This window comes from Aotus nancymaae, unplaced genomic scaffold, assembly GCF_030222135.1.
Source record: "Aotus nancymaae isolate 86718 unplaced genomic scaffold, 86718_ANA_hifiasm-v0.15.2.pri h1tg000057l, whole genome shotgun sequence".
NCBI lineage: Eukaryota > Metazoa > Chordata > Mammalia > Primates > Aotidae > Aotus > Aotus nancymaae.
In genome coordinates this window covers 30,136,095-30,152,140 of record NW_026988471.1, presented here as the reverse complement: position 1 = coordinate 30,152,140, position 16,046 = coordinate 30,136,095, and the positions used below count along the sequence as shown (strand labels likewise).

At 46.7% G+C, this 16,046-nt stretch overlaps 1 protein-coding gene across 2 annotated transcripts in view; it reads left to right on the top strand.

Annotated features, from left to right (window-relative positions):
• Nucleotides 1-10,357: 10,357 nt before the first annotated feature.
• GALNT14 (polypeptide N-acetylgalactosaminyltransferase 14) overlaps nucleotides 10,358-16,046 on the top strand; it is a 229,178-nt gene continuing 223,489 nt past the window's right edge. Inside the window, exon 1 of one of the 2 annotated variants that reach the window (XM_012475536.2) lies at nucleotides 10,358-10,831. In XM_012475536.2, the coding sequence (XP_012330959.1) occupies nucleotides 10,703-10,831 (129 nt within the window). In that variant the 5' untranslated portion in view covers nucleotides 10,358-10,702. The remainder of the gene's footprint in view (nucleotides 10,832-16,046) is intronic. The other variant, XM_064364269.1, reaches the window with a different exon arrangement.

The following is a 16,046-nucleotide window of genomic DNA, read 5'->3' as shown; positions in this document are numbered from 1 at the left end:
AAAAAATTCACACAATGCATCTGAAATGAAAGACTCCCCAAGTGAAGAATTTAAATAGCTCTGGTCTTCACCCACCAGCCCCCAGGTCTGTGGTGGACCAGGGCTGGGAGATGCCAGTGGACCTGGTAAAGGTTTGGGGAAACACTGAGCTCTTGTTATACAGGGAAGGCTGGGGAAGCAGGGATCACCTGTGAAATGAAATGGGAGTAGTTAATGGAACTTATCCTTTATGTTTAGGAGTTGTTGACTTTGCCAAGGATGTGCTCTTTGATTTTTGCAGTTTTCTTTTAAAGGAGTGAGGAAGAGGAGGCCTGAGCTCCTGTAACTCTTTCTGTGGGGACTCACTCTTTTCTCTAATGGGCTGCTTAAGACAGCAAGCGTCAGAGGCAGACGCCCAGCATTCTGCTGTATTTGGCCATAGCAAGTGGTAAAAATTTTTGTCAAATTCATGTCTTTCTCACCAATATTCTAACAGTGGTTTCAGAAGAAGACATGAAAGTCCAGAGAAGTTTGGTCCAATGCCCCAAATCACATAGGCAGAGTTAGGAGTGGAGAGAAAACCAGAATTCTGGCTTCAGACTCCCAGCCTGATATCCTCCCATTACACCAGCGTTGGAATACAGCCACCACTGTTAGCTACCTAGAAAACCTGGGCTGGTCTCACCAATCCCGGGCCCCAGTTTTATCATCACTCTATCTCTCTTAGGGTAGCATTGCCAAGAGCATTCAATAAAATTGCGACTGTTAAGTACCATGCAAATAGCCAAGCAATTTTCAAGTACAAAAAAATGAACTTCCTTTCAGTTATTGGAAAGACAAGCATTCTTCATTAGTTAGTTGTGTACGGTAGTGTTTTGCAAAGCATCACCTAACTGAATCAAAGATTTTAGGAATCTGGCCCTGGAAGCTTTGCTATTTTATTTTGTTTTGGTCTTCGTAAGTTTCTTAAAAATTGGTGTTATATGATCATAGGACATTATTTTAAATTGATTTAGGTGTGTTAATGGTGCCGCGGTTATGTTGGCAGATGCTATTAATTTTGGGGAATGCATGCTGAAGTACTTCTGGGTTGTTTAGTGTTATTATTTAGGTGTTATATATTATGACATCTGTAATTTACCTTTTAATGGTTCAGCGATTACAAACCCATGCATGTGTGGGCACGTACATATACGGCAAAACATTAACATTCTTTGAATCTAGGTATACTACATGTGTGGGTGTCGAATATACTATTGTTCTATTTTTCCATATGTTTGAAAATTTTTATAATCAAGTGCCCTGTAAAATAAATTCTTCCAGTGATTTTGATTCTCTCTAGTGCTTTGAGAACCACTGATGTAGAGCTATAGAACTATGAACAGTGACAATCTGTGAGTGATCTCTCCACACGATTGATTACGGCATGGGATTGTCTGTGCTCCTGGTTCCAGTTTAAGAGGAAAATAAAAGAAAATCTTTTAAATCTCATCCTTGATGTTTCATCAGAATTGGAGCCACTTTTCCTGTGCGATACTGGTGAGGTCTGATTTGTTTGTTAGACTGAAATATTGAAACAGTGCACCATCTTTCCCACTTCCGGGGAGGCCAATGAGAACTGATGGGACTGGAAGGTATTGATTAGATCACTGGTTTCCAAACTTGGGTGCCTAGAGACATCATCCATAAAATTTTAGCAGGCTTAGGGTAAGGCAGTGGCATGTGACTCTCAGCAATAACAAGAAATAATTCTAATGTACATCTAGGTTTGAGACCCGGTGTTTTAAACTATGATGACAACAAAGTCAAGGTCACAGATTTGGTTCCCAATTTAAGAGGTATTTTCATGAAAAAAAGTTCCATTCCATAGTGACATACTCTGTTCTGTCATTTTAAATAGGGGTCCTGGTAAAAAGAAATGAACCAGGAAAAAGAAAAAGGTAAATGAATTGGGGAAATTTACAACAATGACAACAACAAATATATATATATATATATATGTGCAACATCATATGTGTAAACATATATACAAAATATGATTTTTTTCTTCTTGTTAGAACCTGGTACATTCTATTATAGAGGTGGTTGCATGTTATTGATGAGTGAAAAGAGGTTTTTATTTATTGTTCTTTGATTACCAAATGTATCAACTACCTCAGGAATTTTGAATAAAAAGGTAAAGCATTTTGTCAGCATCAGTGACTCGTGATCAAAATGAGTGATGTTTTTAATGAAAAACACTTGATGAACACTTACCAGGCGAGCATGAAAGGAGAAACTCAACCTCAGGAAACAGAAAAATTAACCCCTACTCACCAAACCATTTTTATTATTAACACTTTCAGGGGCCTCTAAAAGAAAGGAAATGCTGTAAAGGGAAATAAGAGCAGCTCTCTGGCATAGCCCTGGCTTCTGCAGCAGGAATCAGCAGGATCCTTCACTGGCGCTCCATAAAGCAGCTTCCCTTGTTCTTATGTAATACGTCTTTGCAGCTTAAACCTTTAATTAACCAGAGATGTCATCAAGAAAAGTTTGCCAAGGAAGAGGATGCCGTGTTTAATTAAAAAGATCTTTAATAGTTATTAAGGAAATCAATTTGGAATTCAGGCCTGAGAGCAATGATGGGGGAAGAAATCACTGAGAGGAACTTTTCCATCTCTCTGGGTTATGGATTTTAACCCTTTGATCTGCACTGCTTTAAAACCCCCAGGGCAGTGGTCCAAAGCATGGAGAGGGATGCTTGTCACTCATCATTTTTAAATCTACATCCCAGATCTAAGAGAGCAGTTCTGCCTAACACAGGAGAAGCCCAGCCTTTCTGGAATGCAGTTATCCTGGCAATTGAAAGAAATAGGAAACTTTTATAAATTGAAAATCTCCTACCTCATAAGTATAAGCTATTTTTTTCCCCAAAGAGATGCATTATTTCTCCCTGAGGATTTGCACTTGGACTGTACATCAGGCTTTTTCCCATTACGGCTACAACTGGCCTTCTTCGGATCAAGCTAGAAAAAGGGATTTGGCTCTTTGGAGCATAAGAGAAATATTATTTTCACTTGTCTCATGAAAATGATGACACAAAAGGTGAAATAGCCAGGGGATGTGCAAAATAAATTGTCTGTGTGGCAAAAACTGTAAAAGGAAAAGAGTTTTTATTTTAAAAAACAGCATTCTGCCAACAGGGGAATGATATTAATATCATCATCTGACGCAGCCCAGTTGAGTTCAAACACTAAAAGCACTTCTCAAATAATCTATGTTTAATTAACATTTGCACAGCACTTAGAGAGGGAAACCGAAGACAGGTGCAGCGCATAGCTGCAGAAACGACTTTCCTGTTGCAATGTGGCTATTTCTCAGGTGGACTGAAATGCCTTTATCTAGGACTCAACATTACTCAACAGAAACCCAAGAGGAAGGACCAGATCTTTTAACACTCAAGTCTTTGTTCAAATCACCTGCTTACATTTTCTAGAAGAGCTGGAATAGGCCTTATTTACTTGTATTCCTCACAGCAAATTACCCAGAGTCTTGCTCACAGTGTCTTTGTTCATTGTTTTGCACATTACCTAGAAACTTCTGGGCTTAGCAGTAGCTACCCCCCAGCCCCTCCAGAAATGTCTCAACTCCCTGATTCACTTGTCCTGTGAAACCTAGTGAGGGATGTCACTTGGGAGCAATGTAGGGTAAGGTAGTTGTATTATAGCCCACACTTTACCAATGAACTCATCCTGTTGTAGGCAGTTCATGCAATTTCTCTTGGCTTCACTTTTCTCAATTACAAAATGAGGGGTGTTGAACTACGTTAGGGTCCAAGGCCCCTCCTAATATAATCTGGTGCATTCTTTCCCCTTTGTCCTAGCTGGGTAAATCTGTTCCCACATTAGAAGATGGGAACCAGGAAAACTTCAGTGCTTATGGAAACATTGGTGGCTAGAGTAGAGGTTGCAATCTGGCAAGCAGCAGGCTGGATTCGGACTGCAGACCTGTTTATTTACCCCATCCAATGTTTTAGTGGGCTGGTGGTGGGGGTTATTGAATTAGTTGATAGCAGTTAAAATCCAGGAGGTTTCACATCATCATTAGGACTTATGCTTCTGTTGAGAAGTTGGAAAACTCTGACAACACTTTACTGACACTGGCAATGATGAGTTGGAGCTGATTCCTTGCTAGTCCTGTGTGGACTGCAATGCTCCCTCCTGTGTCCTCAACATGAAGGTTGAATATCGGTTTCATTGTTGTCATGATGTTATGCTGTTTTTTTCTCCTGACCCTATCCCATTTCACTCATTCATGTTACTTTCATGGCCCATGTAGGTATGTGGGTGAAAGAAAGAGGTTGTTGGAAGAATGACTGGAGTTTGGTGTTAGGAATCCCTTGCTCTTCACAGAGACAGTCTGCTCCTACCTGGCTGCTTCTATGAGCTGTAATGTGGGTAAAAACATCTTCAGTTGGCTAGAAGGGGTAAGACTCATTGACTGATACGTGCAACCTAATTACTTCTTTAGTTACTTAAAGCTGCCTTCATTTGTCCAAATTGTCTCTTCTTTGAATAATCATCTTGAATATTATTTATTTAGAATAATGTCCCACATGGATATTTAGAGTATCTCAAGCTCAGCACACACACAAAACAACTTAAATAGCAAACCCACATTTTTACTCATCTAAGAAAAGCAATTTTCCTTCTATAACCATCACCAGAAGTCCTCCTGTTCATTAGAGTGGTCTCTAGTTTATTGTTTAAAATAGAAATTTCTTGAAAGAAAAATGAAGCAATATTAATTCTGCCAGAAAAATGAGAATAAACCAGGATTTTCCCAAGCAAACTGGAGCATAAAGTCACCCTGCTCAATCTGCAATAACTGGTAGTGACTTGATGACAAAATCTGCCATCAGTCACTAGAGGTTATACTGGATTGTCCCACGTCCACTCCTGGGGTATACTTGGCTCCTCCTGCTATTGAAGTCCTAGCCAGATTGGAGAGGCCCCATCACAGCTCTATTCCTTCTTGGATTTGAGCTCTCCTGCCTACTTCTGCCTTTCACTCATGCTCTAAGTACTCTAAGTATAAGCCTAACAGGAAAGATTGTCTTTGTCAGACATAACACAGGAGGCTCTTGGATTTGGCTGTCTGAAACTGGGGACCTGGGGAGTGACATCTGTTCTTAGTTCCCTCTATATTTTTTCTGCCTGTGCTGCCCTCTTTCAGATTCTCCTCTAGATAATTCAAGTGAATAATTTTAATTTTCTTTTACTTTACTTTTTTTTTTTGGAGACGAAGTATCACTGTTGTTGCCCAGGTTGGAGTGCAATGGTGCGCTCTTGGCTCACTGCAACCTCCGCCTCCTGGATTCAAGCCATCCTCCTGCCTCAGCCTCCTGAGTAGCTAGGATTACAGACACCTGCCACCACGCCTAGCTAATTTTTGTATTTTTTGGTAGAGATGGGGTTTTGCCATGTTGGCCAGGCTGGTCTCTAACTCTGACCTCAGGTCATCTGCCAACCTCAGCCTCCCAAAGTGCTGGGATTACAGGTGTAAGGCACCACGCTCAGTCTTTTACTTTTCTTTAGGCAAACTGGGTCACACCTTCATGCTAGAACTTTGCATCTTTTTGGGGGGTGTGCAAGGTAAGGGAAATATCTCAGATCACCACACGGCACCATCACTGAAGATCAAACCATTTTACACAACCAGCAAAGGCATATCATTGTAGTAACATTAAGTTTTACACTTGGCATTTGGGTGAGGAACAAAGAAAGTTTGGGGCATTTCAAACAATAAAAGAAACAGGCCTTTGAAATGCAAAGATACAGATCCCTTTCAAGGAATTGAATTATACAGCAGTATATAAGAATAAAAGGAGGGAGAGAAGTTGAGGGTAGTGGGCTGGTTGAAAGGAGTTGCTTAATGGAAAGAGAAAGATCCAGAAAGGTGACTGTTAGATCCCTTAGATAAAGCCACCCATCTACTCGTCAAAGATGAGAGGAAAAGCCAGCTGGCTTTATTCTTTTGACAAAGATGCACTGACACGTGGCAGAAAGATGAGGTAAGGGGTTGGTAATAGCTCATCCTCATTTACCATGTGGTTTAAACTATTCCATCACTCACTTTATAAGAAAGCCTTGCAGGAGGCCCAGGACATGCGGTTTTGACAGGCTCTACAGTGGCAAGGAAAATGGAGAGAAACACAGAGGAAAGGGGGGTTGATGTATTATTTACACTGGAGAACTTGAACAGAGCCAACTGCAGGAGTCAGCCCAAAGACTTGTATCTGTAGGACTGTGGAATAAAGACAGACAGATCTTTGAATTTTCACTGCTGCTCTTTCTGCTGCTGGGGAACCCTGCCAGGGCTGGGCCAACATGTGTACGGCTCATCTTCCCACTGTACTGCAATCCGCCTAGCTACCGCTTACCTTTCTCTATGGCCCAGAAGAGGTAAAGACCTCAACAGAAAACTGTCTGGGCCTTTGTGGGTGAAATTTCATTAGGTTGGAACAGAGGGTGTCTCGCTGGTTGTGACAGGTCTAATAAGCGTGCAGATGGCAAGACACACACACACAGCCACTCCCGCTCACACAGCCTCCCTGAAGTCACGCAGTGGGCAGAGAGGAGGGACTCAGAGAATCTGATCCAAAAGGAACAAAGGCTGCAGCCTCTGCAGTGGGCTGAGCGAGAATGACGGGGAGACAGCTACAGGAAACGAGAAGCGAAGTGTTAGAACCCACAGCAAAAGCCGCCGCAGAGCATATGCATCGGACTTCATAGCTTCCTCCTGCTTCCAGCTTGCATTTGCTCCATATGCTGCTTTACACAGCTTTCCGGGCCGTAATGGGTTTCATTCCATAGTTTTTATACTAACATGAATGACTCACATCTGCTCCAGTACCCAATTTGCTCTCTAATGTCTTCGGCTGTGAGGAGAGAACAGCTTACACAGAACTCACCAACAGGAGTGGTAAAGAAGGTCCTGACCCAGGACAAGGATGGTCAGAATCCTAAATGTGTCAGCTAGGAGGGTCTTTGAGAGAACATGACATTGCAGATGGGAAACCACAGACCCAGCAAAATGAGGAGCTTGCTCAAAAATATCAAGACCGGGAGGTAGATGTGTTTTAGGGCACCAGGAGAGTCCTAATTCAGAGTGTATTTTTTTCATCTCCTGCCATGTTAAATATTTTGCTAGGAGCTTTTCCTCCCCATATTGGCTGTGATAAGAAAAAAGTAACTTGGATTGATCGCCAATGATAGCTAATCCCCCGCTGGAATCAACCATGCTCTGCATTACTTAAGCTGGTTATTTTGTTTATTTATTTATTTATTTTGAGACAGGGTCTGGCTCCATCACCCAGGCTGGAGTGCAGTAGTGAGATCATAGCTCACTGCAGCCTCAAAATCCTGAGTTCAAGTAATCCTCCTGTCTTAGCCTCCCAAGTGCCTGGGACTGCAGACACATGCCACTACTCCTGGGTGTTTGTTTGTTTGGAGACAGGGTCTCACTATGTTTCCCACACTTAAAGCTGATTATTAAAGAGTTTCAAATATATTCCTGAGCATGGGGGCCCCTGGATAGACTGGGTACCTGGAGAGACCTACAGAACCAAGTCTCACATGGACACTCACTTCACTTCCAGATGTTTGAAGTACTACTTGAAATCGACTTCAGTCCTAAGGGCATTTACTGGTTTGACAACCCAGACTAATATGCTCTCTGGCTGGATCAGCTAATGACACCTACCAAACCTGGATTCCCTTGACAGCTTCCGTAGGCCCAGGAAATCTTCCCCACTTGAGTAGAGGACAAAATAATGATTTGAGAAGCGAATCATTCTTGGAAGGAAATTCCCACTCTCCCAGACATTGCAGGCCCTGCATGGAGCCGTCTTCACTCCAGGGCCTCAGTTTCCCCATGTGCCTAACAGTCGGAATGAGGCACCTCAGCATCCCAGCAGAGTGGTGAGCAGTGTGGTGGTGCTGCACATCTCAAAAGCTTGGCGGTGTTGTGTAACTGTCTGCCATCTGTTACTCAGAAGCGGCATCACAAAGCGCTGAGCAATGGACTCCTGTGCTGCAGCTTCTGCCTGGAGCCAACAGCAGCTCAGCAGCTTGCCTGGGGGTCCCCTGCAGAGCCTGCAGCCGAACGCTTTGCAGGCCAGAACCTGCAGGTCGAGGGTGAAGCTCCTGAAAGAGATCCAGGTGCTTTGGATGTTGCAGAGGTGAGTTCTCTTGCTGCTCCCCCAATCTCTCCCATGATGGTCATCTACCTGGGCCTTTGCCGGGCCAAAGCAGTGGCTGGGGAGCCTGCTCCAGCCTTTCAGTGTGCAGAGTTCTGATAAAAGCAAATGCTAGATCAACCCCGGCATTCTGTGCAATGGTCTTACAGTGCAGGTAAATCTTGAAAGGGCTGGCAACAGTGCTCTCCTTTTCTGGGCTCTTTCTTTCTTTCTTTCTCTCTCTCTTCTCTCTCTCTCTCTCTCTCTCTCTCTCTCTCTCTCTCTCTCTCTCTCTCTCTCTCTCTCTCTCCAGAGTATTGCTCTGTCGCCCAGGCTGGAGTGCAATGGCACCATCTTGGCTCATTGCAACCTCTGATTCACAGGTTTAAATGATTCTCCTACCTCAGCTTCCTGAGTAGTTGGGATTACAGGCACGTGCCACCACACTCAGCTAGGTTTTGTATTTTTAGTAGAGACGGGGTTTCACCATGTTGGCCAGGCTGATCTCGAACTCCTGACCTTGTGGTCTGCCCCTCTCGGCCTCCCAAAGTGCTGGGAATACAGGCATGAGCCACCATGCCCAGCCTGGGCTGTTTAATTTCAACTGTGGTTCCCAACCCCAAACTTCTTATCTATAGCCCAATCAAGAACTCTCTGGGACTGAGACAGAACTGCCCTGTGGCTGAAAGACAAGGTACCAAACAAGAGGCTTTGAGTAGACGCCTCAATTTCTCAGTACATGTCTTGGAGGAGAAACATCTTGTTGGAGACGGAATTCCGGAGCCCTGATTTACAGCTGTCTCACCTGCACACAGGTACGGGAGCTTCCCCTACACTGAGCTCTATGGGGAGAGAGAGGCAGGGAGGATGGTGGCTGCCACAGTGGGTACATCATTCTCATCTCCCCAAGAAACTCCAGAAAGCAAGCAACCCTCCAACAAAAATGGCATGGTTCCTGCTGCCTCTGCTCCCCAGACAGAGCAAGGTTTCCCTTCCCCTCTTTGAGTGCTTGGATAACACCAGCACCTTGCATTCAGCTTCCACCAATGAGTAATTGGTGAAGAGGTAATTGGTGAAGAGGTGGCTTGTTAGAAGAGGTATTTTCCCTCCATTTTACAGATGAGGAATCGAAGGCTGGGGGAAGGTAAATGACTTAACCAAGACTCACACAGTGAGTGTGACTAAGCTAGGTCAGTACTTCCTGGTCAGTGATCTGGCCGTGATTCCAGCCTACTCGAGCTAACGTAAGAACTGGAGTCAGAATTTGCTTTGCTTCTGGATCCAAAAGGTTTTAATCTTCAAGTGGGAGCGAGGGTGCCCTTCCCAAAGGCCCTTGGGAAGAGGGACTTTTGAAAGATCACCCTCTGCACCCAGTATCCCCCTGCCCAGGGTCACTTCCCAAGAGTCCCAAGTGGTTGGTCCAACTTTGGACCTCTTTTCTTGCAACCACAAAGCCCTGATGCTTACAGGGAGAGAAAACCTTTATGGGAGATAATTGCGCCTTAATTTTTTAAAGGATATCTTTAAAGTTAAATTTAGACCAGCTCAGCTTTCCATTAAGCAGAAAAAGTTACCAGGCACCTGCAGGCAGGCACAGAAACACACTGGGGAGTGGGCTGAACGCGGCCTTGGCTCTCAGTGGTCAGGCAAGTGAACCGCAGAGTTGGGGCAGCAGCCCCGCCAGCGCCCTGGTATCCCAGCGCTGGCTGTGGTAGGACGAGTACATTGAGGGTGGGACCCCGGTTTGAGCGCCACGTGCAGCTCCCGCGATGAGCGGAAAGTCCTCCCAGGCACAGCGCCGCCTGGCGCGGGCCGGCCCTTGGGTCCCAGCTAGCAGCTGGGGATGGCGGGCATCCCGAGTGCACCACTCCCGCCCCGCCACGCCCCGCCACGCCACGCCACGCCCCGCCTTGCCCCATCCCAGAAAGGTCTGGCAGCTGCGCCCAGGGCTCGGCACGGGCGGCCCCGCAACAGCACCGTGCACTTCGGTCGGCGGGCGGCAGTAGCGCCCCCTCTCAGAGCCCCGCTCGCTCCCACCTGGGCTCGCTCCGAGTCAGTCTGTCTGTCGCGCCCGCCCTCCCCGCTCACTCCCTCCGCCCTCGTGCTCCTCCCGGGGTGCTTGGCACAGCCTCGGATTCCTCCCTCCCGCTGCTCCAGTCAGTTTCCCTATCGGCAGCAGCGGGCGAGGCGGCGGCGGCAGCCGCGGTGGCGGCGTGGGGAACATCTCGGCGACCACCGCGCTTCTCCCGCTGGAGCAGGCGTCCAGCCTGGCTGCCCTCGGTCCTTCCCTGCCACGTTTCGGGCCGCCCGGCGCCCCCCACCCAGGCTGGCTTCTCTCCAAAGCGGGAAGGGCGCCTTGCAGGATCCCGCCGCCCCTCCACCCGGGTCCTGGGTCTAGCGCTCCCCAGAGCGAGGCGTTCGCCGGGACTCCTGCCCCGCCAACCCTGACCGCAGGGGGGTGCCCCAGGGACGAAGCGCCGCGGAGAGGAAGAGGCAAAGGGGACCATGCGGCGCCTGACTCGCCGCCTGGTTCTGCCGGTCTTCGGGGTGCTCTGGATCACGGTGCTGCTGTTCTTCTGGGTAACCAAGAGGAAGTTGGAGGTGCCGACGGGACCTGAAGTGCAGACCCCCAAGGTAGGCGGCTTGGCGGCGCGCTGGCGCGGGGCAGTGGCTTGCGGGAGGGCGCTCAGCCCGCGTGAGGGGTTTGCGGGCTCCCGGGAAACCACGGCGAGGTTGTGGGTGCTGCGAGCAGGTAACTGCAGCCGAATGTGGCTACCATGCGATGTTTCTGGATTTTAAAACGCTCGGGGGCATCTCCGGACCCGCGGCGTGCGTTAAGTGGCAGTGGGTGTGGGTGGTGGGCGCGCGCTCGCCTGCGGAGCGGGGCTCCCAACTTAAGCAAGGCGCGAGCGTCCCGCGGCGGAGGGGATGCTGCGGACGGGCGGCCAGGGGGCTGGCGGTCTGCGGGCGCTGCCGGAGAGTCGCCGGAGGTTGGGTCGGGCGGCACGGTCGGCCGGTGCCAGCGCCCGGGAGAAGTGTGGCGGCTGCGCTGACCTTCCTCCCGCAGCTGCCAGGCCCGACCTGAGGAGGCCGGCGGCCGGGTGCGCTGCGCGCACTTGTGCGTTGCGGGCGAGCGCCCTGCAGCCTCCCGGGCGGCTGCCACCCCTGTCCTTTAACTGTTCCCGAGCCTCTCAGCTGCATTGGAAGTTGGATGTGCCCAGAACACCACGAAAGAGCCTGTAAAAACAGACGTCTTGGTATTGGCAGGGAGTTGAGGAGATGGGAATCCAAGTGGCTTTTCCAATCCTACCCAGTCGGTTCCTGTGAGGGAGCCAGAAGGCTCCCCCTATAGGCTCACTTTTAGATCCAGAGCCCTGTAGGGGCGAAGGGAAAACTTCCCCGTGGCTCTCTGAAGGTTCACTGAGAATCAGTTGACAAAGGCAGATCAATAGGAGAAAAGGCACATGAAAATGTATTTGGTAATGGTTTTTCGTGACATGGGAGCCTTCAGTTTTCTCTTCACGGATTTGGCCCAGGGACACAGAAGAAGGCCTCTGGGGGATTTCCTGGCCAGCCAGGCAATCTTTATAAACTGGGTCCAGAATGGCCGGCTAGGGATCTGGGCAAAAGACTTGGAGGAGCTTGTGGTCAGAAATGGGAGACTGAAAAACAGGTAGATGTGGACAGGAGGTAGAGTCTCGCTAGTTAAGTAGAGTATAGAGGGCCTACTGTGTGCCAGGTGCATAGTGGGTGCCTTCCTCATAAGTAGTTGTAGAAGTTGGGTGGTAATATGCTTGTTTCATAGATCAGGAAAACAGGTTCAGGGTCTTCAAGTTACTTACCTTACGTCGTTCTACTGGTTTAAACTCCAAGCTCCACTCTCAGGGTTTCCACTATATCAAGTTGCCTCTCGGTTTCCCCTTTTTAACTAAGTCTTCTAGCACTTATGTTCTGGAATCTTGCCAATGCTCAGTCTATTTCAACAAGCATTTATTTAGCACCTATGGTGTGCTCAGGCAGTGTGTTAGGTGCTGTGGGTAGAGAGAGAGAGAATTTACTCTCTGGGGGGAGAGAGGTTCGCTTATCATTGGGCCAGGATGTGAAGTGTGCATAGAGCTAAGATGGTTCAGTGCACTGCGTGTCATGGGAGCCTGGGGGTTCCCTGCAGGAGGAGGAGGACATTACAGAGCTGAGTTGAGAAGGATAAACAGGTTTGTCAGTAGGTAGAAAGGGCATTCCAGGTAGAGGTTAACTGGGTGAAACAGGCTCAGAGGAATGACACAGCACGTTGTGTGAGTTTGGCATAATTTGAGCACAAAGTATGTGGAGGTTGGAGGGGTAAAGTCTGGGAAGGGACTGGATGGGGTAGGATCTTGTGGGTGTGAGGACCCCTGGAGAGGGTCAAGCAAGGAGGTGGTGAGACCAGATTGATGACTTCAAACCGCCTTTATAGCACCAGATCAATTTTCTCACTCAGCCCCTGCCCATAGATCTGGAGAGCTTTCCTTCTTTTTCCCTAGGTGGTTCTGCTCCCTGTGATGCAGTTAATAATGCCTGCAGGGAGATGAACTTTCTCTGTTTTTGCTTTGACCCTCATTACCTTAAGCTTGTTTATTCTTAGTTTACACCAGGGATCTGGGACAAGAGATCTGTTTCCTTCTTTGTGCACTCTTTGTCCCTCCTCCTCTCCTGCCTCTTCTTATCCTGGCGTGTGCTCAGTATACATTTATCACAGGCAGCTGTATGCCAAGCTCTGTGCTGGGTTTGGGGGCTCCTATGATGAGCATGCTGTGTCCTTGTCCTTTGGCATGCGGATGGGAGGGCCTCGTAAGTTCCTGGATGAGGCAGAATTATAAGCAAATCAGTGGTACTTGAGGTGGGAGTGGTCTAGTAGCAGGAGTTAGGATATCGTACTGTGCAGTCATGAAAGAAGAGGTTTTCTAGTTTTGAACCAGTTGCTCTTTGTCTTAACATCTTATCCCTTCTTTTCCTCATTTTCTGTATCCTTCTATAACCATGAATTTTATAGACTTAGAAAATCTTGACACCTCTTACTATTACGTATCTTCTTCTTTTTTGTTAATATTTTTCTCCTTCCTGTTTTTCCCCTGTATGTACGGCTTTGTGTATCCACATACCTGTGTTGTGCATATTTGTAGATGTATTTTGTGTCTGGTGGGTGAAGGTTGTTCTGTATCTTAGTGTGTATGTATCTGAGAAGAGAGGAAGAAAGAGACTCCTTATATAACACCAAAGCAGTTTTATTTCCTGTGACTCATATATACAGGACATTTGTATGACATGTCCAAAGGAGCACAGTGGTACCAAAACCTGACTGCGTGTCAGAATCACCTGCAGAGTTCCATTAACATGCAGATATTTGGGCTTACTGCAGAGATTATGACTCTGAGTTTGAGAGAAGGTTCTAGAATTACTAGTTTTATCAGGGCTGCATGTGATTCTGGAGCAGCCTATTGATGGGTGGCATTTGGGAGTTAGATGAAGAAAACCAAGTCTGTTGATTGTAGTTTGGTTGGCTCCATGTAAATATGGTCAAATGATTTTTTTTTTCTTTTTTTTTTGAGATAGAGTCTGGCTCTGTCGCCCAGGCTAGAGTGCAGTGGCACAATCTCGGTTCACTGCAATCTCCACCTCCCAGGTTCAAGTGATTCTCCTGCCTCAGCCTCCCAAGTAGCTGGGATTACAGGCGCCTGCCACCACGTCCAGCTAATTTTTGTATTTTTAGTAGAGATGGGGTTTCACAGTGTTGGCCAGGCTGGTCTTGAACTCCTGACCTCGTGATCCGCCCGCCTCAGTCTCCCAAAGTGCTGGGATTACAAGGGTGAGCCACCACGTCCAGCCGGTCAAATAATTTTCTTCTTGAGTGTGCTCATAGACCTAGCTCATGTGAACCTATGCACGCATATTAAATAACAGCCACCAGTATTTGTATAGTGCTTTACAAATTCACAGACTCCATTTACGTATGTCAGTTCATTTAATAATACTCACATCAACTGCATAAGGGAAACAAGATAGTACTTTTATGCAGATGACATTAAGGAGGTGAAAAATTTGGCCCAAGCTAACCAGGCTGTCCAAGTAGTAGCATCAGGACAAGAATGGAATGGGATGCCTCCTGAAACTGCCCACTGCTTGCTTTTTCCATGCCGCTAAAATCATAGACAGCCTGGATTTACAGCGGGAGTTCCCCACCCACTTTCCAGAGCTCCCGTGGCTCATCCCTAGATCCTCACCTTGGAGAGCTCCAAGGGAGTTGGTGTAATTGTGGAGGTGCTAAGGTAGGAGCCACTTTAGGGGGACATCACCTCTGCCCTTGGAAGACACCATGTGGGGCACAGGAGGCTCCCCTCACTGGACAGAGCATACCCTGGTGAGGAGGGTCCTTGTGATGGGCGGTTATGGAGGCATTGGTTTGGGAGGCGTTTGCCAGTGAAGAGATTGTTTCTTCAACAGTAGGAATTTGGATGGGACTTTTGTCCTTCATAGGGAAACAATCTGGTTTTTAAGGAGTTCAGTGCTCTAGGTTTTCCTAGGGCATAATCATGGGGACAGCTCTTTGACTTGGACACGCTGAAGCCTTGGAGAGGTTTTCTTCCTGCTCAGGCCTCTAGGCATCCTCCCAGCATGGGCGAGGGAGTAAGCTTTTCTTCCAAAGCAAGGGGAGTGGGCTTCCTTCCTGTTAATGCATTTAGAGAAGTTGGGAAAGGTGTAGAGATGGGAGAGAGCTGGGCTCTCTGGCCTGGGACCACCCGACCCTTAGATTCTGTGGAGCAAATTGCCTTCAGAGAGGTGGGTTCTGGTTCTGGGCAATCAGGCCCTTGTTCTCTTTTCCTCATGGCCTTAGGAAATGCCCCCTTCACCTAGTGATAGCATCTCCAAAGTTGGCAGGGTAAAATGAAATCTCTGGTCTCCAGGCCCCAGTGCAAGTGAAGTGAAGAAGGGATGGTGCATTCCTGGTTTAAGGTAATTTATTGGATTTTCTTCTTAGTTTCCAGAAGGGCTGGTTCTTTCTATTAATAGCTTAAATAAAGTGTTCTTTAAATTTGACTTTTTAATGTTAATTTCATTCTTTTCTTGTCTCCCCCCCAATTATTCAGCAAAGCTCTAATTTCTAACTGAAAAATCACATAACAAATTTGATGTTTTAATTCAGACTGTATTTAAACGATAAATACTATGCCACTTAAAAGTAGCTGAAAAAGTTTTAATTTCTTCTCTATCATTTGTTTGCCATTTGGAGACTCATACAATAACTGACTAAATTTTTAAAAATATCAGCAAATTTGTCTCTTATTTCCAAGAAACTAAATATAGTCCAGGTGCTTAGGGCTTGGTAAAAGCAAAAGAATTGTAAGCCTGAGGGTAATTTTCAAGGAAGGTATTAGAAATATAAAGGCTTTGAATAAAATGCCTCTGGCCCCTGTAAGTGTATTGGCGCTGTACTACAAATATAGCAAACACCATTAGAAAATAGCTTGTCTTTCTGTAACATTTGCATCCCACCAATGCCTTAAGTATATGGCACTGTTATTTTATTCCTCATTTAGTAGATAATTTCTCCCATTTAAAATAGTCATGTATTTTAGAGAGAGACCCTATTAATCTACTGATGCTCAGTATGTGCATATTGGACTCTGCTCAGGGAATTTTGTAACCGTCCAATGGGTTCTTCTTGCCCGCTGCCTAGACAGAGCCAACGTATCAAGACAGGGAAATTGTAATAAAGAGTTTAATTCACGCAGAGTGGCTGAATGGGAGACTGGAGTTTTATTATTACTCAAATCAGTCTCCTGGAAAATTCAGAGACTGAAGTTTTTTATAAGGA